Source organism: Episyrphus balteatus, chromosome 2 (assembly GCF_945859705.1).
Source record: "Episyrphus balteatus chromosome 2, idEpiBalt1.1, whole genome shotgun sequence".
Taxonomy (NCBI): Eukaryota; Metazoa; Arthropoda; class Insecta; order Diptera; family Syrphidae; genus Episyrphus; species Episyrphus balteatus.
The window spans coordinates 102,615,396-102,642,833 of NC_079135.1; the positions used below are offsets into that span (position 1 = coordinate 102,615,396).

Sequence of the window (27,438 nt, forward strand, 5' to 3'; positions counted from 1 at the left end):
GTATTTCTTAGCATTCTTTAATATAAATAGTACTATAATTACAACAATTTCAAAATTTTCTACCTGGTTAGTAAACTTCATACAACTATTCCGTTAGAAAGATATAAACAAAATAATATAATAATAATAATTGTTTAATTTAACATGATTCTTCTTTAAGATTAAGTAACAAATAGTTGTTTTTTAATTTTGAAAAATAACCATGTTTTATTCTTAAAAAAATACTTTAGAAAATTCCGAATCTCTTAAGTTAAAATAATACTTTTGCATTTTTTTGAACAATTTCAATATAGTTTAGTTATGTTAAAAATGCAGGGTCATGGGTCATGTATGATAATCTCTTTACTGCTCTTCGACAGTTAAAAAAAAATAATTAATTTAAAAAAAATATTTAAGTTTTTTTTAACCAAATTATCAAACTTCTGAATATCTCTTTTGGATTGTAGTTTATGAGCACCAAAAAAATTGGCTATTTAATTAAAACCATTTTTTTCTTACTATAATTCCTTATCTACTATTTTCTTAACTTATAAACTTGTTTATAATTATAAATCCTCAAGACTTAAAAACTTTAAAATTTTCATAAATAGAATTGGACTTTATCAATTGACGTCAATTGAAAATATGTATATTGTACACACTGAGAGAGATATAACAAAGTGGGTCGGGCAAGGTTAGTCCTTCACATGCTAACAAGAAAAACAACAATTTTTTGCCTCCTTATTTTTTTCACTCATACGCACCCCCACTTCACCCCCTTCTCTCAGATTTTATTTGTAATCAAAAAATTGATAGTAAAAAATAATATACTCACAGACAATTTACCAGCCTGCATTAGACTTTGAACCTTAAAATCCGCACGAATCCGCAATTAATGATAAGCCTGCCCTGGTCGAAGACGGCGACGCATCTTTAAGCTTGGAAAAAACAAATTTTCAGACTTATTATCAAGAGAGAAGGGACTGAAGAGTGAATTGCAGGTAAGAGAAGAATATGTGTTTTTGTCGTGTAGAATGTGATGATAAGAACAAACCCCCTAGGTCAGAGTGTCTCTTATCACTACTTATTCTGCTCAACACCAACAACGAGAAAACAGACGAAAGAAAATTTCGATGACCAAAGTGAGCTTTGTAAGTAGTAGCTTATGAACATTCTTGATTTAATATTACTCGGTGTTTGCCTTTGGAAAGCAATTTCAAAAGAAAAAAAAAACAAAACAATAAAGAGTTTAACCATCTCTTCACTATATTTTTCGTCAGTGATGCCATTGTACATGGATTGAAAGTGCAAACTAAAGTGAATAGTATTAAACTTACTATTACAAGTAGGCATTAACGTAACTATTTACAAGCTTAAACTGAAACAGATGATAATTGTCATTTTTAAAGACTCATTTTGGCTAGCTAACCTTTTGGTCTTGGAAGAAGGAGGGGCATGGTCTCCTCTCACTGAACTTGCTCTCTCATCTCAAGGCAAAAAACTTTGAATATTCTATTTAAGGTATGAAAAAAAATCTAATTTTTATATTTTTTTAATGACCGAATCTTCGTTTAAAATTTTGCGAATTACAGACGTAAAGGGAATTTCAAGCTTAAACTTTCAATTTTTATTTTTTTTATTTTATGTAAAGAATAACCAAACGCCTTATTGAATTCACCAAACTAAAGTTTGTTGAAGTCAATAAGGCCATTAAGCTATTTTCACATTACTATTGAGGATATCGCTTTATTTTATAAAAACATCCAATTTTTTAAAATATTTAATGTAGAAATTATAGGTATAAGACGCAATTTTATTTTAATGATTTTGTATGTAACTTTTTCTGAGTAACTTTTGATAATTTTCAGAACAAAAATACTGTTTTTTTTAGGACCAAAACTAACGGTACCTGTCATATAACGGAAATAGAAAAGCTAGTTTTGTTCAAAAACGACTCTAACGATTTTGATAAAAAAAAAATATAAATACCAACTCTTGGATAAAAAAATATTTTTTGTACCGTTATTAATGGTACCTACCATAGAACGGTTTATTTGGTTTCTAAATATCTCGTACAAAACTAACCTGATTTCAACGCAAGAAATAAAATGGTATACTTGGTTTTTTTGTAAAAGATCATTAAAAACGGTTTTTAATTAATTATAAAAACAGATTTTATTCTTTTTACACTGCTCATGAAATTTCTTGAAAATATAAAATTTTAAATTTTCCCTAATTTTCTTGAATTAAAAGCTTTAACAGAGTTACTTTTAGCATAAGACCAAGTACGTGTGACCCCAGTCGTGCATATGCTTAAAATTTAAGTTTATTTATATGTTAATATAAGTCTTTGGAAATTTGTTAGTTTAGTTAAGTTTATATATACCTATTTGTAGTATAAGGTTTACTATAATAATTACACTGGTCGGCAAAAAACTAAAAAAAGTCGGGAGAAAGAACTTTATAAGGTGATTTTGATTGACTTTAGTGTGCTGAATTCAAAACTGTTTACAGATTTTTTCTATCACGTCTAGTTTTTGAGCTATACTCATCACTATTTTCGCTATAAAGCTTTTAATTGAGTTTTTTTTATGTTTAGTCAAAAATATATATTTTCCGTAATATGTTGCTCTCTATAAGTCCAAATCAGAAGACGCAAGATGGAATTTGATTCAAAAAACCATTCATTACTTTGAAAAAAAATAATCAAGATTTTGAGATATCTATCATAAATTTCTTTTTTCAATATATTTGAGAAAAAAAATAATTTTGAAAAAAATATAAATACCTTTAGGACGTGTTGATATAGCGTTTTGAGATTGCATAAGTAGTTTTACAAAAAAAAAAAAAATAACATTGATGTAATTCGATGTCAAATGTACCCAAAAACACGCGTTTTTGACCTATTAATATTCAATTATTTCAAAAACGTGACGTGCCAGTGAAATTTTGACTTCAGATTCGGACTCAGCACACAAAATTCCTCTCAAAAAGTAGGATTTGGTTCTTGCTCTATATCCGTTGCCGACCAGTGTTATTTACATTGACTATTTACAATTTATAATACCTACAGTCAAATAAGGTGAAAAAATGGGTAAACCTCGGAATGAATGCTAATAGAAATTTTGTTTGCTCAATATCTTCGTTAAGCCTTTGTATAACATACCTCAAAAGTCTAGAAAACTCTCATGTCCGCAAGTTGCGATTTTCAAGGTCAAATCGGAAAATGGAGATTTTCAAAATTAACAATAATAGACAATGGTATTATATACACATATGATATATGACTTCGAGCTATTTTTTATTGCTGATTCAAAAAAAAAAAAAAACTTAAATCAAGGCAATCTGACGTCTCTGAAAAAAGTTATACCTCTTTTTCATCTATCAACCCATATTATTATAACAGTTACAAACTTTACTGCCTAAAAACCCTGTTATGGTAAAGGAACCAAATTTTGTCTGAAGGTTTTCATATCCATTTATCATTAAGAATCAAAACGATATGCATGCAATGAAAAAAACATATATATCTATGAAAAATAGTATTTTTTTGAGAAAGAGGGAAATTTTAGGATATGTACTAAAAAACATCCTGGTACAATCTTGGAATTAGTGCTAATAGGTAAATTTTTTTTGTTTCTATCGTTGTTTGGATATTCTATAACATATACCTATGTCAAAAATCTAAAAACATCTCAAAATCCTAATTAATCTAATTAATATGAAAGTTTTGGAACTTAATATTAAAATTTAGATGCCGCGTTTCGCACTTACTTACTATAGGGTCACTGTGGTGTATGTGTAACATTTTTTCTATATTCAATTTACAAAGGTTATATTGATAAATTAATTTAAAATATTGCCTTTCTATTGTGCTTGTTAGAAAACACTTAACCAATTGTTTATAAAATTTATAAAGAGGAAATAAATGTATGAATAATTTCTCCTTCCGTATAATTCTTCAAAAATCTACTACTGCGTTAAAATGGCAACACTTAAGTGCCTAATTCATTATCAAAATCCATGTGCGTTTTATACTCTCTTAACTTTAAAAACTCACTTCACTAAGCAAAAGAGAATTAAGCTATGTCTGAGCTTGATAAGAGACTCAAACTAAGATGACGTCAATGCAAAGATCAATCTGTCAAACTGAAAATACTTTAAAACCATCTTTGCTGCAACAAATGTGATCAGTTAAGCACAAGTTCTGGACAGCGATAGTCCATTGAAATTAAATTAAAAAAAAAAGGAATACGGAGTTATATGTGATATAAGGAAAAAAAACTAAACTTAAGACTCAAGACAGACTAAAAGAAAGAAAAAAAAAAAACATAAAATAAATACGGACTTTTATAATTGAGCAATTTGTATGTGCGTTTGTTAGCTTGGCTGGCTTGTTAATTGCAATCAATTGGCTACTGGGCTTCTGCTTGAAGTAGAAAACGAAGAAGTGCTAAGAACGCATCAATTTTATGATGTATTTGAAATGAAATGTGAAAACCCATAATTATTGTTAAGAAAAAAAAAAATTACTAACCATTAGTTTTGGTTGATTGTGTAGACACGCGGTAATATTATTACAAAGTGTTTAAAAAAATTTTCTATTTGAAGACCAAAAAAGGAACCGATCATGTACATCGCAAATTCCACTGGAGGTCTTATGCTACAGACCATGCTCTATCTAGCCAATCAGTCTAGCAGAGCTGTCAATACGCTTTACGATTTTCCACCTGCACCTAAAAGTGGTAAGTGAATACAAAAAAAAAAAAAAATCAAATTATGGTCATGGCGCGATCAGTTAGTATTGTAAGTCAGCAGGTAATCTCATTAGAAATGCAAAAAGGTTTTTTTTTATTTCTTTCTGTGGGAATTACATTTTGACAGAGAAAAAATCTACACAAAAGCCGGCATCTTTGGCCCAGTAAAGATGACAGAAAAAAAAATAACACAAACTTCAAAGAAAAAAAAAAAAAAAACCCATGGAATGCTACTTTTACTTTCAGACGATAGACGAATTAAGTTTTGCTTTTACTTTTTTTTTTTTTCTTTTTGTTTTTTTTAAGATTGAGATATGAAGATTGAGAAATAACACCTTTAAGAGAAATTTAAGACAAAGTAAACCCGAATCACATTAACATGATTATAATTGTAGGTCTTTTGAAGTTATTGGTATACTTATGAGACCATTTTCTCAATTAAAAATGGGTATGGTAACTTTTTTGTACAAAAAAAAATTAAATTTAAATACTAATTTCTTATTTAATAGTTCGTAGGACGAAATCCAAGACGAAATCCTTAATACGTTTTTTGAGTTACTTGAATTAAAAAAAAATGGTATTTAAAAAAAAAGAGTTTTTATGAATATTTAGACATCTTTATTATTTTTGAAACTAAATAATAAATTTCACGAAATTCTTTGGAGAAAATTGTTCGAAATAGTTAACCATGAAAAAAAGTTAACTTTAAAAACCGATAGAATAAACATCTTATTTTCACTTCTGGTATGCATTCAGATTAAAGTATTTTTTGTTGTTTTTTTAACTGATCAGAAAATAGATCAATTGCTTTAAAAATAAAAAAAGGTTACAAACAGTTTTCTAAACTGTCTGTTTGACTGGTTCTTTGTTTCTATTTCTTTTTAACTCGACCAATGTTGATTCCTAAATTTTATTCAAATTAGTTGAAACTAATTACTTTCAAAATTTTCGACATAATTCGAAATTTAGGTCGAATTTAAAAATTTTGAGAACGATTGGGTCAAAATTGTAAATTAAAAATTCTGCTTCTTTCTGTTTTGCCTTATAAAATCTCCTTTCAAACTTCTGACATTAAATAACTGACAAAAAAAATATCTGCGTATAGGCTTGCAGTAAATGGCTCAAAAAGACTAAAAACAGTAGTTTTTGAAAGTCCATAAATTTATCCAATTTTAGCCGTATTCAATTTTTGTGACTATTATGTTAAATGATGAAGTATTTTCTTTTCTCCATTACATTTTCAATATCTATAAATGCTTAAAGGGTAAAAATAGACAATTTAGTAAAACATCAAACATTTTTTTTCTTAAGTTTTTACAATATTTTTATTAAAAAATTTTTTTTTTAATTTGTATTAATAGAAAATTCAATTATGTATCTACAAAAAATTCCTTAATAAACATTTTCAAATTCAGCTTCCTTTTCAAGTTATAGACAAAAACACAAAAAGTAACAAAAAGAGTCGAAATTATTGATCTTTACAGAAATTATCATATCTTTATGACTAATTTATTGATTTTGAAGAAAATTATCTTCTTATATTTGTGCACTACACATAAAAATTTAAAACTATGAGGATTCGAAAGATTAAGATTTTTTTTTATTTCAGTAAGGAATTTTTGTTTCGCAAAAATTTAGTTTAAAAAATCGATTTTTTTTTAAGACGTTTTGATACATTGCACGTAAACATCTGGAGTGACCCAAATAAGTTATTCTTGTGTATTTTGCCTTGTTATTCAGCTTTCAGGTGCCTGTTTTTCTGTTCAGATTGATTGTTTATTACACAAGATATAGCCCGAATAAAAAACGACAAAAAACTTTGAAAAATCATATCTCGAAAACCTATGCACAAACATTTTTTAAATAAGATTTTCGAGTATCCTGGGCTCAAATCTATATAAAAAGTATAACGGCACATTGTGTTTTTGTAAACTAGTGATATCTGCAAAACTATTTATTATTATTTTTTTCGAAAACTATTTTTGAAATATTATAATGTGTCATTTAAACCCTTATTTAGGAGGTGTTTACTCTAAAGGAGGCATTTAAAAAGATGGTATTAAACAAATTTCAAGCAAATTAAATTATACATTTAGGGTCTATATCTATATACAGAACGTCTCACAGAAATGCAAATACATTATAAGAAGTGAAACACATTTTTTAACTAAAGTGTTTTTTAATAACGTTTTTCCAGGACTACTGAATTTGTACAGGCATTATTTAGGTATTTACATCATACGAGAATATATCTCCCTCTTAAGCTTAAAAAAATATGCTGACTGCTAAATACGAATCAGGTCGTGGTTTTGCGGTGCTCAACTTTTAGTATGAATATGTATATTAATTTTCATGATAATGTCTGCTGTGAGTAAGTTCTCCATTCTTATCAATATCATATAACTTGAATTGCCTTTACTCATCACTTCTTTTTAAGGACATGAATGAAGTTTAAGAATGCAATATCAATAAAAAACAACTCTTTCATGGCAAAAACTTTGTGTTAATTTTTTTTCCGAATTTTTAAATTAAGTCTCTGAACAAGAGTTCACATTCCAATGTATATATATTTTTTTTTTTTCAAAACCAAGGAAACAAAACAAAATATTTTTGGTAGAAGATTTCAAGATCAAATTAAATTAAAAATAAATGTAACATACAAACATTTATCTGACCCAAGGCAAAAACCGAAAAAAATTGCAACTTAAAAAAATAAACATGTAGACAACCTGTTTCGAAATATACAAAAAAGAAATATAAAAACAACCGGCCGGACATCATAGCTGTACCAAAACAAAGATATCTTAACCTCGCCATGGTTAAAAAAAATAACTTAGCCTTTTTTTTACGATTGCCTACCTACATTTCCAGCAAATTACTGAAAGTACCTTTTTACTGGGCTTCAATTACAACGAAAATTGTAAGAAAAAAAAAAACATAATTATTTTAATGAAGGAATTCTTTATTCTTTCAACTTCAATGAAGAAGAAGAAGAAACAAAAAAACAAACAAAAACACTGTTTAATGTTAAATAACTTGAAATATAGTCGGTCAAGAAAATTTCAACATGTAAAAAATAAACAAACCAAAAAACCCAACCTGTTTGATGCTGTTTTTTTGCCGACTGAATTCGACGATGACAACAAACAAAAACAACAATCAACGACAACGAAGACGACTGGGCCAATTTTATGAGGTCGAAATAAATTGCAGAAAAAAAAAATACCAAGAAGAATGGAAAATTAACATTTTATTGTTGTTGTTGTTTATTTTGTTGTTGCTACTGCTGAAATATTGGAGTTATTTAACCAAAAAAATAAGGTCAAGGTTGTAATCATCTTCCTTATGTTTACCTTATTTTTTTGTATAATTTACGAAGAGATGCGCTGCGCATGAGCACCAGCATCCGTTTATAAAATCGAAGCTTTGTAATTTAAAAATTTACATTTTTTTCTTGACTGATATTTCAGTAACGAAAATCATGAACGCGTTTGTCTTATGATAAGTTGCTAATGCTTTCTTTTGAAAGCGGGTGGTTCCATAACGTTGTATCGACGACGATAGATTGGTATTTGATGATATTCATTTACCTACATATTTCTGAAGCACAATACAGAAATTAACTAAACTGAATCGAACTGAGTTGAACTGAATTGAAATGAATTTAACTGAATTGAATTGAACTGAACTGAATTGAACTTAAACTGAACTGAACTGAACTGAACTGAATTGAACTGAACTGAACTGAACTGAACGGAACTGAACTGAATTCAACTGAACTGAACTGAACTGAACTGAAGTGAACTGAATTGAACTGAACTGAACTGAACTGAACTGAACTGAACTGAACTGAACTGAACTGAACTGAACTGAATGAACTGAACTGAACTGGACTGGACTGAACTGTACTGAACTGGACTGAACTGAACTGGACTGAACTGAACTGAACTGAAACGAACTGAACTGGACTGAAAGGTGCCTCATTTTTTTAAGAGCAAAATTTCGAGAAAAGTTCTTCCGCAGATAAAAAAAATGAATATCAAATACTGACCATCTATCATTTTGGGAACATTCCGCAGAATTGTTAAAGAGTTCGTTTTTTTTTTGTATTTTCATTTCGGTCTCTTATAATTCACAGTGTCTTAGAACACGATTATGAAATTTGTTTTAGCTTATTAATATTTACTTGCGGTACTGATTGACAGATTTCGAAGTGTACCTAAACCACGTTAATAACTTATTCTCACTAAATGAATCATATTTCAAGAAAATTGTCCAGCTTTATTAGGTACTGCAATGATTTAATATTTAACCTTTATAGATAGATAGATAGATAGATAAATTCTTTATTGTATTAAATTTTGTTTCACAATATTTCTTTTCTTAAGAATAATGACATGGCTATTCTGCCGTCTGCCTGATATGACATTTCGTTTAGTGTTAAAAATAATATTAATGAAAGAATATGAAAAAAAGGAACAAGTTTTTTTTTTTTTTTTTTTTTTTTTGAATACTAAACCAATGTGGATACTAAATAAGTTAAGAATTGTTTATAGGTTTACAAAATTCAATTATCCAAATTTAACGATAAAGTTTACTATATTTAATTATCTTGAAAAAAAAAATATCGTTTTATCAATTTTAACGTGATTTGAAACACAAAATATAATAATAGGTATAATTTAACGATAGAGTTCATTATATTAATTAATCTTGAATAACATAAAATAATATTGTTTTAACAATTTTAATATGATTTGAAACACAAAAAGATACCAATTTTGAGATGTTTTGAAAGACAAATAATTGAATACATTTTCAATTTTAACGTGATTTGAAACACAAAAGATATAATTTTTTTTTTTTTTTTTTTTTTTTTGTTGGTGCAATGAGCTGTAGTAACCGGAGATTTACAAATCAAAACTATTTCGATAGGTTAGGGCGTGTTTGCAGTACTTATAGAGGGAAGACCATCCTAGAGCTCCGTTAAGAATATCATAGAGTCGATTTACATCGACATAACTTACGTCGAAATACAATCGTCGAATTTCCTGCAACATTGGACAGGTTGCAATAAAATGAATTGTGTCTTCATTCTCTCTTCTATTGCAGAGATTGCAAAGTTGTGGCAAGTCATCTCGATGGGGCATACAGTTTAAGTTTAACAGTTCGACTCGTGCTCTGAATACGTAGCTTATAGCTTCAACCGAAAATTTGTTAGAAAAATAGTTTACTTCTGAGGGCAACTGGTGGTTCAGGTTCTTATATGTGTTCCTAGTAGTTGTTTCTGTTGCTCTAGCTAGATGTTGAGTGTAAGTTTTTTCATCAATTTTTGCAATGACATTAGCAAAAATCCCCGGCCATTCATCGACATTTGTTTCATTAATGGAAAGATTAGTCCCATGGGCTATGGCTAATTCATTCCACTCCTTAAATGGAGAGGCCCTCGTTTGTAACAAATTTACCATCATTGATTTGTGAAGACTTCTTCCGCTTCTTTTCATCACTCTTATCAAATAATCTGAGTTTGATTTTAGGTTCAGGATGTAAAGTGGGGATAAACCAGATTCTACATGAATGGCATAGTTTGGCGTTGAATTTGGTAATCTAAATAAGCGCTTGAAAAAATATCTTTGTAATGCTTCAAACGCCTCCATATAAGCATATCCAAAGACCTGGACACCATAGCACATGCATGTATTCACCGTCGCATGAAATACACGATACTTCGAAACCAGATCGATTTCTTTATTCGCAAAGAACTTGGGCCACATTAAGCTCAGAGCCAATTTAGCCTCATTACTTTTATATTTCACATGCTTACAGAAGTTAAGGTTATGCGTGATCAAGACTCCCAAATACTTAAATTCTTGCACAACTTCAATAGCGACGTTGTTCAGAAACCAGTTCTCTTCACGAAGCCTTCTTGTTTGACGAGGTTCAAAAACCATCACTTTCGTTTTGCTGGTATTGACCACTAACCCCCATTTCTCGCAGAATGTATTCAATCTGTTAATTTGCAGCTGTAGAGTGAAAGGGTTGTCAGCTAGCAAAACTAAGTCGTCAGCATAGAGTAAGACTTTCACATTAATATCGGCAAAAGATACTCCTCCAGGAAGAACATCAGATATATCATCAATGAATAAGGCGAAGAGGATTGGGCTTAAAATACAGCCTTGTGGAACACCTGTTGTCGTTTCAAACCAATCTGACAGATCCGATCCATCCCATACAGAAGCACTCGATGAACTAAGAAAGTTAAAGTACAGCTGCAAAAACTTCCGAGAGATTCCAAGCATTGAAAGTTTGTACAATAATGCCTGTCTATTTACCTTATCAAATGCGGCTTTGAAGTCGACGAAACAAGCGAACAATTTTTTCTTTTTATCAATCGATTTCTTGGCAATACTTGTTAACGCAAAAATATGGTCGAGCGTTGAATATCCCGAACGAAAACCGGCTTGAAAAATACTGAGAAGGTTTTTGTCGTCGATCCATTTGATCAGCCTTTCGTAAAGAATTGAGGTAAAGATCTTCCTCAACGAGCTAAGAATAGATATACCTCTATAATTCGCTGGCTGATTTGCATCTCCACTTTTGTAAATTGCAAAGATAATTGCTTTATTTAGATTGGTTGGCACATGGGATTCATCATATAATCTGTTGAAGTACAGTAGAAGATAGTTTTTGAATTGTTCAGTACTATTTTTATAAAATTCAACTGGAATTCCATCAATACCGGGTGCTTTATTATTTTTCATTTTTTGTAGAGTAGATTCCAGTTCACAGAATAAGATTGGGCTATCCAGTTCATCAATAATAAAGTTGGGAAGAGCATAAGCGAAGGTATGGAGACTCTCGTCAGCCGACAAAAGAGTTTTAAAATGTGCTGCAAGTGTCTCAGCTGCGAGAGTATTCACCGAATTCCGAGAACGTCCTCCTAGCTCACGAACATTATCCCAGAAAGCCTTTGAATTCTTGCAATTCATCAATTTTTTCGCTAGACTTATATTGTAATCCTTTCTTTTTGAAGCACATAAAGCCTTGTACTCCTTATTCACATGAAGGTAGATATTCTTGAAAAACATAGAATTTGTGGATCGAAAAAGTTTGAGATAAACAAATGATAGGTTGCGGAGCTTCTTGCACTCATTATCGAACCATATATTTCTAGGGGTAAAGGAGTAAGTATCGTTATTTTGAGCAAATGGAGCTGATATTTTAATAAAATTTATAATTCGCTCATCCAAATGTTCTATCCCGGTTGTTGAATGGGGAGGTAGGGAGCTATAGTGACGATCCAAGAGTGATTTATAAAGAGGAGCACTATTCTCTTTCCACCTTAACTTATGAACGTTATTTGAGCTGCTTTGGCTTACTTCATTTAAAATTTTAACCGTGACTTCAATTGGAAGGTGTGCTGAGAAGTTCGCTATACCCACTTTGAAGTTTGGAATAGTATTTAGCCACTCTGCTGATACTGCACAAATGTCGATCACTGACTGTCCTTGCCCGCTGATAAATGTTAACTCTCCAGATTCGTCGCCTGTAGTTGCGCCATTAAGCACAAAGAGTCCAAAGTTTTCAAAGAATTCGGTAAGGAGTCTTCCACTTCTGTTAAACTGTTCATCTTTGGAGTTTCTCGCTATATTAAGTGCGTTTTGCGACAGTAAGTTATAGGTTGGAGGATTCTGATATCTCCCAATACGTGCGTTTAGGTCTCCAATGATCATAATATTCTCCAGATTATTGTTATTCAAGAAATCAATTAAGCAATCAAAGTCACTCTGCCAGTTATTACAGTTCAAGTACACCGGAATTACTGAGTATTTTAAATTATCATTAAAAATATTAAAAATAAGTCTATTTTCTAAACAAATAAGATTGATTAAGTTACAATTTATAGTTTTTTTGACACCACATAAAATTCCACCACTGGCTCTGCCATGAATATTTGATCTACTTGCCGGTGAGCACATTATTTTGAAATTTTTAAAATATTTAAGATATTCATTTTCATTTTTTTCTTCTAAAAAAGTTTCTACTAAAATTATAACATCAAAAGTTTGAATAAAATTAAAAAAATCAGGTTGTAAAAGCTTACTTTTTAGACCTGTAATATTATATGATAAAATTTTTAAATTTTGCAAATTATTTAAATTAATATTGTGGCAGACGACAGATTCTTCCTATTGTAAACCCCGCCTTACTACTTGTGAATGTTGACTCAAAGGTGGCGCGCGCATCGGTTGAGAGGAAGATGGAAATAAAGATGGCGAATTCGAAGTTGGTGCTAACTTCACTCCCTCGCCGCAGTCAAAGAATTCAGTCGATCTGTCACCGAACATCTGCTTGATAAATGTCAACTCAGAAGAATTTTTGACATTAAGCCCACGTGAATATTTGTAAATAAATGTGTAGCTATTTATTTGCATTTTGTCGCCTTTTACAATAATTTTCACATTCGGATTGATTTCAAGAAGTTTACTTCGGAATTGTATCAGTGTTTGTCTCTTTTTTCTATACAAAAGTGATTGTTCTCGAAAAATGCTAATCCCCGAATTTTTAAGTTGGTGCGCAGCGGCTATTATCTTGTCCACTATTTCTGCTGAGAGCAGCTCGAGAACAACGGTTCCGCGTTGCGCGTTGTTGTTGTGAATTTCACGGGATTTTTTTATATAAAAATTATCACTTTCCTGTAGCTTAAGAAGCCCCTTGCAACTTTGTATAGCAAATTGAGTTGCATTGGTTTCTGCGTTTATGGGAAGGTGTACAACAATGGAACATTCGTTAGCCTTTCTTGATATAAATTCCAGCTGATTTTCGAGAAGCTCGCACCTTTCTGACATCATATTAAGTTGGTTGTTGAGTTGCAAGTTTTCTTCTTTCAGAGAATTTATTTCGCTTTAAAGTGTCGTTAGATCTTCTCTTGTAGCAAGATCCTTCAGTTTATCGGACAATATATCACTGAGGATGCTTTTTAATTCATCGATTGATAGATTTCCCACCATCTTAATTTCGTTCGAAGATAAAGAATATTTTTTGGAACTGGTGCTTAGCTCGGGAGAAGTTTCGGTTATAGATCGCTTTCTACGGTTATGGTTCATAAGGACAATACCGTAACGACGAGAATGGAATTTGGCGATAATAAAATCTATGAATAAAACTTCGTACCTTGTATTGAAACTGTTGAATTTTGTGTAGTTTGAATAAAATACGATTAAAAGAGTTGATTTATGAAGTTTTTGTTCAAAAATAACGTTTAATTTGATGAAAAAATTAACTTTTTTTTAACGAGCAAATAAATGTTAAACTTTCACCTTTGACAGTTGAAATGTCACTTTAACCTTTATAACTTTTTAGTTAATACAAAATTTTCAATTTCTTATAAATAGCTTTCATGATTTAAAAATAGTATCATCTCTATCAATAGTTTCATTCAAACTCATACAAAGCACAAAATATTGTTACTATCCTGATAAGAAAATAAAAGATTAATCTCGCTTATCAATAAATAATAATTCATTAAAAAAACGGCAGACTATAATTCTCTTGTGTCATTTTCCAGTCCACATGCCAATTCAGTGATAAAGTGATAAGAAAAGGGATGCGAAGAAAAAAGAGTTCATCACTAACTGACCCCATACAGAATAGTTGGATTAGACGTAAAGATGCGTAGATATTTTTTTTTTATAAAATAGAAGTTGTTTCTCGAAAACAAGCTAAATTAATCTATTGCACAACTTTGCAAACTGTCAAAGTAAGCAGCAGGAGAACTAACTGTGTATACGTTCGAAAATGATTATTTCATCAACCCACGAGCCAACACGAGATATTGGTAATTGAGCTTATTGCCATTCAAGCTACGGTAGAATCATTTAAACCTACTATATTATTAAGCACAAGATAGATACATTTGCATGAGCATGATCAAAAGTGTGACCAGCATGGTTTTTTTTGTACTTAAAGATTTCATAAAAAATTCTTGATAACAAAAACAAATTCAGAAGTTTGCAGATAAAAAGCTTATTCTTTGGTGGCCATATAATTTTTTATTTTAATAATATTTAAAAAATATTAGTATGGTCACACTGCTAAGGTAAAAATAAGATCGAATGATGATTTTTGTATCAATAGATGAGGAAAAATTGCATGAAACACACACCGCACATGGCCATCTTTTAATAGGTCTTCAACTTAACTGCTTGATAGATAGTATCTCAATTTAATGTCACCATTAAATTTCAAGAATTTAATGACAAGCACACGGCTTAATCAGAGCGAAAATAACAAAAAAAAAAAACAACAACAACAAATACAAAATTGATACTTTTAAAAAGTGTGGCAATTTTTTTTTTTTATTATTTTTATGATTCAACATTCAAATTAGGTCATTTTTGTGTGTATCTTTTTTTATTTTAAAAATTGACTGCAGTCTTTAGTCTAGACTGGTTTTCAACTCAAGACAAGCAAGTTGAATGGTTTATGTTTTTTAGAGAGAGAGACTCAGAGACTGTGTGTATAAAAATATACGTCAAGTAAGTAATGATTGATGAAGATCAAGATGAAAAAAAAAAATTGAATAGAAGAAGAGAAAATTTTTACTGTTGACCTCTTGGCCACTTGCATTATTTGTTGTTGTTCTCGTTGAGGTGTGGAAATATATTAGATTGTAAATTATTTTTTAGATTAAAGATATTTACTTTATGCAATTTCTTGATTTTAAATACATAAGTGTTGAAACATTAATTTAAGAAGATATTTCGGACAGTAAAAGAGATATCAGTTTTTGAAAGAAGAAAAAAAAATCGTTAATTTTGATTTTGAATGTTATTTTATTAATAATAAATTTTCAAAAGTTAATTTCTCAAAAATTGAAATAAGGTTTTGGACGTGAATCTGAATTCGTTTGTAATATTTGGATTATAGGGAATATTAAGAAAAAAAAAAAAAAAACTTGAGGTACGGTTTGTCATTGAATCAAAAAATTATTTGACATAAACAATTGTTTTAATTTATTTACTTTTAATTTATAATTTCTATTAAAAAAGAAAAAAAATTGGTGTAAAAAGTATTTCTTCACTTACACATTTATGTCTTTCATTTGTTTGTGTTTGCAGATACAAACTAAAAAAAATGTTAACATAAAAAAGTCGTTGTCTGTAAAGCCGGTTTACGGACGATGATTATACGTGATAACGCCGTAAGAAAACAGGTTGTGTGCTTTTGTTTAAAATGAGTCAATTGAAGCGTTTATTTATTTCAAACCTTTTTTTTTTTTGTTTCTCATTATATTTGAAAAGCTTACAAAAAAAAATTACACCATTAAAAAGCCAAATATTTCTTCTTAAGAATAAAACCATTTTTAAATTAAATTTTTTAAAATGCGCAAAAAGTATTTATTAAAAATAATCATTTCTTATGAAAAAAATGAAAAAATCACGTTTCAAAATGGTCAAAAAACTTGGGACAAAAAAAACTTGTTTTTCCCGTTATTCGATCAAAAATTATTTTAAAATACCAATTTTTTGCGTATATATGCGCACGCATAGACTACATGTTGTATAAGTTTGAGATTTTTTGAACTCTACGAAAAATTTAAAAAAAAAAAGAGTGTGTGTACACATGTACAAGCGACTGAAGTTATACTTCTCATTCAGTATATATAAATGAATTTCATTTGATATTTTTAATTTCTATTATTAAATTAATTAATCCACACTTCGTTTTTTTACATTTTTATCAAGTGAACAATAAATTAATTCTTTCATCCTCCTTGCGTCCATGTAGTTTTCAATTTAATCTGTGAAATTTACTCATGTTGTGCGGTTCAGAACGTACGGTATATGCTTAACGAAAGTAAACAAATTGCGCATAAAATATGCTATATGGTAATTTTATGAGGATTGTGTGTGCTTCAGCACTAGTAGTAGCAATATGCAACTTGCAGGGTTGCTACAAAGCTCAAAAGTGAGCTGAGCTCAGCTCGCAGCTCAGCTCAAATTTTGAGCTAGCTCACTTTTGAGCTATGTACCATAGCTCAGCTCATTTGAGCTAAGCTGAAAGTGAGCTGAGCTGATGGTTGAGCTGAGCTGTTGGGTGAGCTGAGCTGTCGGTGAGCTGAGCTGAGCTGTTGGGTGAGCTAAGGTAAAGTGAGCTGAGCTGAGCTGTGATGGGTGAGAGGATACATTGATTTTTATTTGGAAAGTATAATGAAATATGAAGATATTTTAAACTTTTATAAAACACCATAGCTTAAGTTGTTTGTTTCTAGTTATTAATGGAATTATTTTAACACATAGATATTTTTATAAATAAGACAGATAATTTTTCGTGATCTTTTCTCTTGGTGTTTTTGATAGTAAATATATTTCTATTTTTTTAGTAAAATATTTCTTTTTTTATCATAAAAAAAAAATTCCGGTGCAATCCGGTTTTTCGACTTTTTTTAAAATTCCGAAAAAATCGGTTTTGAAAGTTGGGGTAAATTTTTTTTTCGAAAAATCCCCGAATCTTTAAACGCTCCTGGAAGCTAAACCGCTTGAGAGTAATTTTTGGGAGTGATGCCAAATGATAGCTTGTGTCATGGGCCTACGCTTTGCACATTGTCAGATTTTTAAAAAATCGCCTTCCATGTTAAACCGCCACATCATGCCTATTTTTTCAGAATCGTGCCTATTTTTTTTTTTTACTTTTAAGTTCTCCCGGTTTGAGAACGCGTGGACCTACAGGGATGAGAGTTGTACCCAAATGTAGGTTAGAGTCCCCGCTACCTTTTGGCATCAAAAAAATTTTTTTCATTTTCCTCAAAATTCCGAGATATAGGCGTTGGAAGTTGGGGCGCTCACTTTCAGCTCAGCTCACTTTCAACTCAGCTCAAATGAGCTAAGCTATGGTACCTAGCTCAAATTTGAGCTGAGCTGTGAGCTGAGCTGAAATGTGAGCTTTTTGCAACCCTGGCAACTTGCCACATGGAAATTACCACATGCAACTTGCCACATGCAACTTGCCACATGTAACTTGCCACATGCAACTTGCCACACGCAACTTGCCACATGCAACTTGCCACACGCAACTTGCCACATACAACTTGCCACATGCAACTTGCCACATGCAACTTGCCACATACGACTTGCCACATGCAACTTTCCACATGAAACATGTAACATTTATGTTTGCCGTACTGCGGCGTACTGCATTTTTAAATACTAAAGTACTGCCTACTCTAAAGGTGAAACGACAGCCCTGCTACCCAGGGTGATCGCGTCATAATCCCTTTGACATTCTTGTCAAAAAGTAAATTTTCATACCCACCCTCCCATAAGAAGTATAACTTCAATAAAAACTCACCCAAAAATACCCCAAAAAAAGTAGGTGTTTTTCAAAAATTCATATTTCGAAAGCAGGACATTAAAAAAATCCGCATTAGACCATTAACTTTTTTTTTGTTATCTTTCTATTGACGTTTTTCAAATTGTCAAACAAAAAATGTCCTCTTCCTATAATCACTATAATCATGTTTTAATTTTAAAAAACCATTTATTACTTGGTTTTGAAATTTTGAAGAATTTTTTCAATACCATTGTCAGTTTTGTAATGAATTTATTTATCGATTAAAAAAAATTAACTCTTTACATTGTCGCGTTAGAAAATAACCAATGTTTTGCAATTTTGTTTTACCCCTATTTACCCTATTAAATGACGAAATTTTTAAAAATCCTTCATTTGTATTAAACCTTAGGTTATTATCTTTCAAATAAGCTATTAAAAATATTTGTATCTCTAATAGTTTATTTTTAATTTTTAATTGAAATTTTTGCCGCACTGCGAAAAATTTCATGTGGAACGGAAGAAAATGGCGTCACTTTTTTTTTAAGACAAACACCTTTTTGTATTTTAGATCAGATCAACACGGCAAAGTCTTGCAAAGAAGTTCAACGACATAAGCGTATTTGAAATTCTTTGCAAGACTACCTACTTTTTTCAAAAAGCATTATAAATTAAAATCCGTTCATCCAATGAAAATATTTTTGAACACAAAATATTATTAATAAAATATTTTAATTTAGTATTTTTTTTTTCAAATTCTAAGCTGTGCTACAATTAATATCTAATTAAAACGTCACACTTATTAAACAATTTCAAACGTCGTATATTGACTATTTTCTGATTTATTGCCCTAGAAGAAATAATTTGCACTAACCTTTAGATTTTTCAAGAACAAAAAAAAAGTTACACATACACCACAGTGACCCTCGAATTTGAAGCGCAAAAAAAATATAAAAAAAATTATCAGTAACTTAGTAATAAAAACAGTCAAGTTATAGCCCTGAGTCTAATGGATTTTTACTTTCTTGTATTTTGTAAACAAACGAAAAGCTGTTTTCAGTTGCATTTGTTAAGAATATTTAAAAAAAAAATTAGGGATGTTGCGGTTTAGTATTGTTTCATCAAAATTTTGAACGATTATCAAAACGATGGCATCACTTAAAATCTCTCCGAAGTCCAAAGTAATATACAGGGTGTCCCACAGTCACCGCCCCAAACGAAAACCATGGATTCCTGAGGTCATTTTAAGTCGAAAAACTTAAGAGGTAATTTTCTCGTTTTCGTCCCGTTTTCGAGTTACCACGGTTTTTATGATTTTTGTTCTCTTTTCCCTTATCTGGCTTTATCTTTGCCAAACTACGTTTGATTTGAAAAATTTTTTTTACAACCAATCAAGAATTTATTACAGTTTTAGTTTGTCTCAAAACTTTTTTTTCTGCGGACAACCGTTTCTCCACAATTTTACATCAAACACAATTTTCTTCGTTTTTTAAGTTGTTTTTTACACTTTCATATCATTTAAGTCAAAAAAACACGTTAATGAGTATTAATTTTTTGTGCTTTTTATTAAAGCCCAGTTTATTTTCATAAAAAAAATAAGTTTTATTTCATAAAAAAGGCAACTGAAATTAATTAAAAAAAATAAACAAACTGAGTGAATTAAAAAAAAAAAATAATTTTTAAATACAAAATTTATTTAAATGAATTAAAACTTTTTCTGAGCTTTATTTATTTGTTTTTTTCTTAACCACAATAGCTCAGAAAAAGTTTTTAATTCATTTAAATTAATTTTTTATTTAAAAATTATTTTTTTTTTAATTCACTCAGTTTGTTTATTTTTTTTTAATTACTTTCAGTAGCCTTTTTTATGAAATAAAACTTATTTTTTTTATGAAAATAAACTGGGCTTTAATAAAAAGCACAAAAAATTAATACTCATTAACGTGTTTTTTTTGACTTAAATGATATGAAAGTGTAAAAAACAACTTAAAAAATGAAGAAAATTGTGTTTGATGCCAAATTGTGGAGAAACGGTTGTCCGCAGAAAAAAAAGTTTTGAGACAAACTAAAACTGTAATAAATTCTTGATTGGTTGTAAAAAAAAATTTTCAAATCAAACGTAGTTTGGCAAAGATAAAGCTAGATAAGGGAAAAGAGAACAAAAATCATAAAAACCGTGGTAACTCGAAAACGGGACGAAAACGAGAAAATTACCTCTTAAGTTTTTCGACTTAAAATGACCTCAGGAATCCATGGTTTTCGTTTGGGGCGGTGACTGTGGGACACCCTGTATAAATTTTTATGTGACAGTAAAAGAAAAAAAAATTATAAAAAGAGAACAAGATCAAGCATTCATAACACAAATTATAAAAAAAAATTAACTTATGCAAAGAAAAAGAAGTTGAGGTCATTACTCTGACTTGACCTGGAAAAAGAAAAGAAACCAACATCATCTTCAAGAGTAAGGAATATATTTACATATGCTATATTCATAGGTGTAAATAAACTTTGAGAAAAATAGAATTCATTGAAAGCAAAAATGATTTCCTCATAAAGTTTTGAATAGTTGCTTATGAAGTAGTTTCTTATAGCTTTTTTTTCAATTTCAATATTTCTATTTCTTCTTTTTCTGTTTTTTGCAATAAAATTTGCCTGAATATGAAGAAGGTCAAGTTAGTCAGGTAATTTTCTATTTCTATCTTTTTTTGTATCTTCATAAATTTTGATAAGAGTATATTAATACTATAGAATAATTAATCATATATCTGTCTAAAGAAAAATTCTAGAATAGAATAGAAAACGTGAATTATTTCAAACAATAGACACAAACACAAGTCGCCTGAATAAATGTTTTTCAAAATCAATTGAAAACACAAACCGAATCTTATCACTAATTTTTTGTGTTTTCTTTAAGAGGCAAATATATGCGCTTGCTTCATCAAATATTAGTTAGACCTTAATTTTTCTTGCTGATAACAATGCACTAATATAAATCTCTTCTATTGACATATTGACATATTGATTTATTATTTCTTTTTTTTTTTTCTTTTATTTTTAGATTTAAATGAAGTCAAATGTTATGGTGTTTATGGATGTTTTCCATTAAATGGACCTTGGACAACAAATACACGACAAATTAATGTACATCCACAGAAACCCTCCGAGATTCAGCCACACTTTACATTATACACAAGTCGAAGTTTTGATTATCCACTGTTTATTGATTTAAATGATCCAGAATCGGTGCGGAGTATGGGCATTAATCCGGAGGGAAAAATATTTGTGATAGCTCATGGATATTTGGAGAGGGGTGATATACCATGGGTAAGTTAGAAAAATTTTATTAACAGCACATTTTTTTAACTAGAAGCAAACTTAATTATTATTAACATAGTTCCTTCCGTGAAAAATAAAAAAATAGATTGTATTCGACTACACACAAATAATAAGACTCAAGCTTAGATTTCAAATCCGGTCTTATAGATTTTAAAAGAAAAATAACTACTTCATGTTTTCTATACATCAGAGTTGAAACATCAAATAATATTGCATTAAAAAATTGATCGTTATTTTAAGGTCAATTAGATCAGATTTCAGTTGCTTGCCTATTTAGTCCAGTCAAAAGAAATATTTTCTATAGAAAAAAAAAAAAAAAAAAAAAAATTCGCATAGAGGCGAAAATGACTTAATCTTTTTTATTTCACTACCAACTGCTCATAACTTATGCTGAGTTGTCTCTAGAACCAGATCTGATCCCCTATTTTGAGTCGTTAATGGAAAAAAACGAAATCGGGAAGGCTCCGAAAAATGCACATTTTCACAAAAATTCAGATTTTTTAAATTGTATAAAATCCCACCCAGAACAAATTTCTTTTACAACTTGTTTGTATTTGCCATATTTGTTAGAGCCTATTTAAACCTTATAAGCTATGGAGCACTTAAACTGACAACTTTTCTGTAGTAATGATGTCGTTTATGGGGGATTTAAGAAAATGCTACTTTGACATCCCCTGACCCATTTCAATAGAATTTTAATTTCTAATACTACACTTGCACCGTTTACAAAATAATAAGGCAAGAGTTTGCTAAACAAAAAAACGTCTTTGACTTAATATTACTTATTTATTATTAAGCTTTTTTCGAAATAATGACAAAAATGTGTTTTTTAACAACAAGAATTTGACTTTAAACGGCTACCATTTTGTATTTACTCACTCAAATACAATGAAATTACATACAACGATAGAAAATATTATAAGGAAGAGAATGTATGTTTATTTTTTAGTCTACGACAATCTGGAGCAAATATATTAGCTCAGAAGTAAAATAACCCAAAAAATTCATTTTTGTGAATAACTCCGCTAAAAATAATGATCAGGTGGTGAGAAATTGGGTTTAAGCCTTTTAAATATACCCCTATCGATCCATGAAATAAAAACTGACAGTGCCTCTCTGCGCAAGGTGAGGCCCTTTTTTCCGACGCTTTGACTGGAGTAGCCCAACCCATAGAATCCGTTGCGTCCGTTCCGTCAATCCATCCGTTGAAGTTGAATGATGGGACAGAAAGGGGTGACCCATAGAATACGTCGTATGACGGATTGCTTTTTGACAGCTCACTTCAAATTCCAAGGTGTGTTTGATATTTTATCGCTGAATGTGCACTAAGGAAGTTCTGAAGCAAGAAATTTTTTACTTTTATTGTTGTTCTTTTTTTGATAAAATAAAATGCTCGACTAGATTTCATGTAGGTACTTGCTCTTCAGTTAAAAACAATTTTTATAACAAATTATGAGTTGAAGGTATGACTTTGGCACAGTAAAATTGAACTCTACAACAGAATTTGAGTATTTAATTGATATAATTTATGAGATATATCATTAAATGTTACTTTTATTACATTTTCTTCACAAATAAACAATTAAAGTTCACAATTCATAAAATCGGAGAAGAAAAGAACGAAGTTCTTAGTTCTGAAATTCCCCGGCGTGCACTCAGAAACAGAAAATCGAACTGGTCTATTGTTGACAACCAATGTCAAAGGATACGACGGATGAAAAAGTAGAAAGTTGGGCTACTTCTTCCGTCATATCCATCCGTCTCCGTCCGATCCGTCGCTTATGGGTCGCCTCCCATAAGAACGTGTGTATTTTATCCAGCTGTCAGTTGAAAACTTCGACGGAACGGACGCAACGGATTCTATGGGTTGGGCCCTTAATAACAAATTAAAAAAATAAATATTTTGTTGAAAATAAAAACAAACAAAAAAAAATTTTACAACTAAAAAATATTTGCATTGAAAAAAATTTTTATTTTTTTTTTTGCAAATAAACACTATTTGCATTGCAAAATTTTAATTGCAAATAAAAATATTTTGCTTTAAAAAAAATAGTCTTGCAAATAAAAAATTTTCTGCATTGAAAAACAAAAATTCAATCCGAAATGTGTGCATTGAATATTTTTTACCCGTCCAATTTAGTATAATTTCGGCTATTTGACCATACATTTTCTATTTCAACTACAATAGGAATTGAATTTACCTAAAGTAAAGAATTTTTTCAATGGAAATATTTTTCAATTGCAGCAAATATTTTTTTTTAATGCAAATATTTTTTATTTGCAATGATTTTTTTTTTTAAATTTCAAATGCTTTTTTTATTATAACAACCCTGGTAAAAATTGTGATTAATGAAGGTCAATTTATATGAAATTTGTTAGATTTAATAACAACAATAATAGAAATAAACCAACTAATGCAGTTTTTTCAAATCGAACTAAACAAGGTGTTAAACTAAACTATAGTAATTTAAAGTTTTTTTTTTACACGGTAACGCAGGGTAGTTAAGACTTTTTTCCTTGTTGGGGAGACCATGTAAATGATTTTTTATTTAAATGTATATTTATCGGATTGGAATAAACTTGAAAACACATAACCAGTTGTTTGGAGAAATTCCTCTTCCTTTTATGAGACCGGTACTCTGGGATAGCAAAATTTTGTATGAAAAACAACTGCGTTACCAAAATAGTCTGCGATTTGCGAACAATTAAAACAAAATTTTGACCCAATTTATAATAAATTTTAAAATTGCAAGTATGTTAATTATTTTCATTCTTTCATGACTTTAAATTTTGGTTCTATAATTTTTTGAACTTTTGATTAGGAACTGATAACCCACAGTTTCCCCATCCTGTGACTGAGACTTTACAATCAGGCAACACTATAATTGTATAAACTTTTTTTTTATTCAGTTACGGTTTTTATTATAACTCCTTCGAGTGAAGATTATTTCAATCCAGCTCAAGTTGCATTTTCGTAACGTTCAGTATTGATCAATTTTCATTCTCTATGTAAATTGAATATTTACTAATTAAAGTCTTTTTTTTTTAGATGATTGAATTGGGAAAAACTTTGATGTTAAGTGAACCAGAAGCTGGTGCATCAGTGATCCTGATCGATTGGGGTGGTGGCTCGATCCCACCTTATGTACAAGCTGTTGCCAATATAAGACTTGTTGGAAATATTGCTGCTCATGTAATTCATATGATTTATGTAAGTTCTACTAAAAACTATTAATTTTTACCACCAAATATCTAAATTTCTTTTCTTATTTGTATTTACAGGAAGAACTCGAAATGCCCAATTTAGATAAAGTCCACTTTATCGGCCATTCTCTAGGCGCCCATATGGGTGGCTATTGTGGCTATCATTTGCAAAGAGATTTCGGTTTAAAACTAGCCCGCATCACTGGAATGGATCCAGCGGCACCACTTTTTTCCGAAACAGATCCAATAGTTCGTTTGGATTTGACAGATGCCAATTATGTGGATGTCATTCATACGGATGCCAATCCTCTAATGAAAGGTGGATTGGGTATTTACAAAAGTATTGGTCATATGGATTTCTTCCCGAATGGGGGATTTGATAATCCCGGCTGTGGGCAGGGTATACATCAGTATATAAATAATAAGGAGAAATCATTTTTTGTGAATATGCAAGAGTTTTTGGGATGCAATCATATAAGAAGTTATCAGTATTTTACGGAGAGTGTGCGGTCGAAATGTCCATTTGTGGGAGTTACATGTGATTCATTTGAGGTGAGTTTAGTTTCGTGGTGAATATCTCGCATTTTATTCAAATAACTTCCATTAAAGCTTCTATAAAGCTTTACAGAAGCTATAGTAGTTTCTTTAAAGTTTTATAGAAGCAATTGTTGATAGCTTCCAATAACACTTTAAAGTTTTATAGAAGCAATTGCTAAATCTTCCAATAACAGCTCTACAGAAGCTAAAATAGCTTATTTAAAGTCTTATAGAAGCAATTGTTAACAACTTCCATTAACACTTCTATAAAACATCACAGAGGCTACATTAGCTTCTTTAAGGCTTTATAGAAGCAAAATGGTTATTTAGGAAGCATTAAGTAATCAAATAAGTTTTCTGACGATTTTCCTTTAATTTTCTTCCAGAGCCTTAAAGCTGGAAAGTGCTCAAAATGCGATTCAAATGGATTGCATTGCCTAAGAATGGGTCTTCACAGTTACGAAGACTACACAAAGCTTATAAATGAAGAAAAAATAGCAGAAAATTCAACTTTGACAGCTTATTTAATGACTGGCGATAAAAAGCCATTTTGTCGTAAGTTTTCACAAATTTCCTCAAATGTTTCCATTTAGTAACCTTATTTTTTTTCATAACTTTTCAGGAGTTCATTACAAAATCACAGTGAAAATATCAAATTCTGATGAAAGTACACTACATGGCGGTGAAATTGGTACACTTTCAATTCGCCTGCATTCCCAACGCAAACGGTATACCGATAAAATTAAATTCTCCGAAGAACCACGTTATTTTGAACCTGGTTTGGAATATACGTCAATGGTACCAGGACGTGATTTAAATAATCCCCATTATGCAGCTGTTTATTGGGAATATCAAACAAATCTATTAAATCCACTAACGTGGCGAATTCTATCTTCGCCGCGAATTTATTTGGATTACATTATAATAGAATCGATGGAGAAGGATCTTCATATGAAATTATGTCCACGAAGGAATGCACCAGTTTTATCGGGAAGTGAAAATATTTTAGATTCGAAATATTGTGAGGAATGAGATTAGTTTAAAGTGAGGTTAAGATGAATGCTTTTAGATTTTAGAGAGATCTCTAAAACTTTTAAGAAGATGTTCATAAGGCGGAATTTTTAGTCTTCACTCAATAATCGAGTTTTTCCTAAAGGTCCTTTGACCTAAATATTCGTAAAATTAAGATATCAAAGCTTTTGCTTGAATTCAAACTTATGAATGCTCACTGAGGTAATTCTGAAGTAAATGCTTGAGCATTTGCTCACAAAATTCTCCTCAGACGTGTTACCACTTGGGGAAAATCTCGATTTGAGTGATGACTATGAATTCCGTGAGTAATGTGTTTTAACAAATAATTTATTTAAATCAACGGACAAACCGTAAATTTATAAAACACATTACTTACGCCATCTTCTGGTTGTTGTCTGTAACACTATCACAAAACAACACCAATCTTTAGAAATGCAAAATGCGACTAAAATGCACAATTACCCAAACTGTGAATATTCGAATATCGTATACACAAACCTTTTTTGTTCAAAAATAAGTTGGTTAAATATTAAGTTACATTAGATTTACAGAGATGTCACTAGCAGCGCAAATTTACAGCGGATGTTTTTGGTTGGAGGAATTTAAAATTTTGTTTGAATTTATGTTGGTTTTTCTTCGGGAATAACTTGAAACACTCCGAAAATTCCCACAAGTGACTTTTTGTTAGGAGGTTTCGGAGTGTTTTTAGATTCCGAATCTGAAACTTTAAACTTTTAAACAAAAGTGTTCCTTTTCGAGATGAAATGTATTTTCTGACAAAAACCAACGTAAGATGACATAAAATTAATATTCCTTCAACATAATTTTTGGTTTTGATTAATTTGTGTTCTAGAATTGAATTTTTTATTTTAATTATTAATTTATTTTTTTTAATTTTTCGTATTTTTTTTTTTTAATATTCATTTCATAGAACTTAGTACATATATGTATTACAAAAAAAATGTATATAAATTATTATTTTAATAGAAGTTTAACTTCATACATCATCATCATTTTCTTGTAAATACTTAGGTGAATATTTTTTAGGCTATAAGAATTTTGTTGTGAATTTTTATTTATAAAAAAAATTTTTAATACGTAATTATGTATGTTATCTTATTCTTTGTCCACTTATAGATTATAAGATACAAAAAACTAGAATTTTTAAAAAAATTTATATGTGTATGAAGAAAAATTTATTTTTCAATTGATATTAAAATTAAGGAAATAAATAATATTTAAAAATATTTTGATCGTTTTACTT

General features: G+C 30.0%; 1 protein-coding gene across 1 annotated transcript; it reads left to right on the forward strand.

Annotated features, from left to right (window-relative positions):
- The first annotated feature begins 4,179 nt into the window (after window positions 1–4,179).
- On the forward strand, window positions 4,180–27,065 carry LOC129908755 (pancreatic triacylglycerol lipase). The gene is made up of 6 exons (XM_055985503.1): window positions 4,180–4,724; window positions 21,124–21,389; window positions 24,451–24,612; window positions 24,684–25,157; window positions 25,529–25,697; window positions 25,765–27,065. The coding sequence occupies exons 1-6, from the start codon at window positions 4,610–4,612 to the stop codon at window positions 26,172–26,174; spliced, it is 1,596 nt and encodes a 531-aa protein (XP_055841478.1). The 5' UTR covers window positions 4,180–4,609; the 3' UTR covers window positions 26,175–27,065.
- Window positions 27,066–27,438: the final 373 nt, after the last annotated feature.

Bases quoted from the DNA above. Each gene is read 5' to 3' on its own strand.
- LOC129908755 (XM_055985503.1), top strand. From the start codon at position 4,610: ATGTACATCGCAAATTCCACTGGAGGTCTTATGCTACAGACCATGCTC. The intron at 24,613-24,683 runs GTAAGTTCTACT...TTGTATTTACAG, and splicing joins ATGTAATTCATATGATTTAT to GAAGAACTCGAAATGCCCAA. The intron at 25,698-25,764 runs GTAAGTTTTCAC...ATAACTTTTCAG, and splicing joins CGATAAAAAGCCATTTTGTC to GAGTTCATTACAAAATCACA.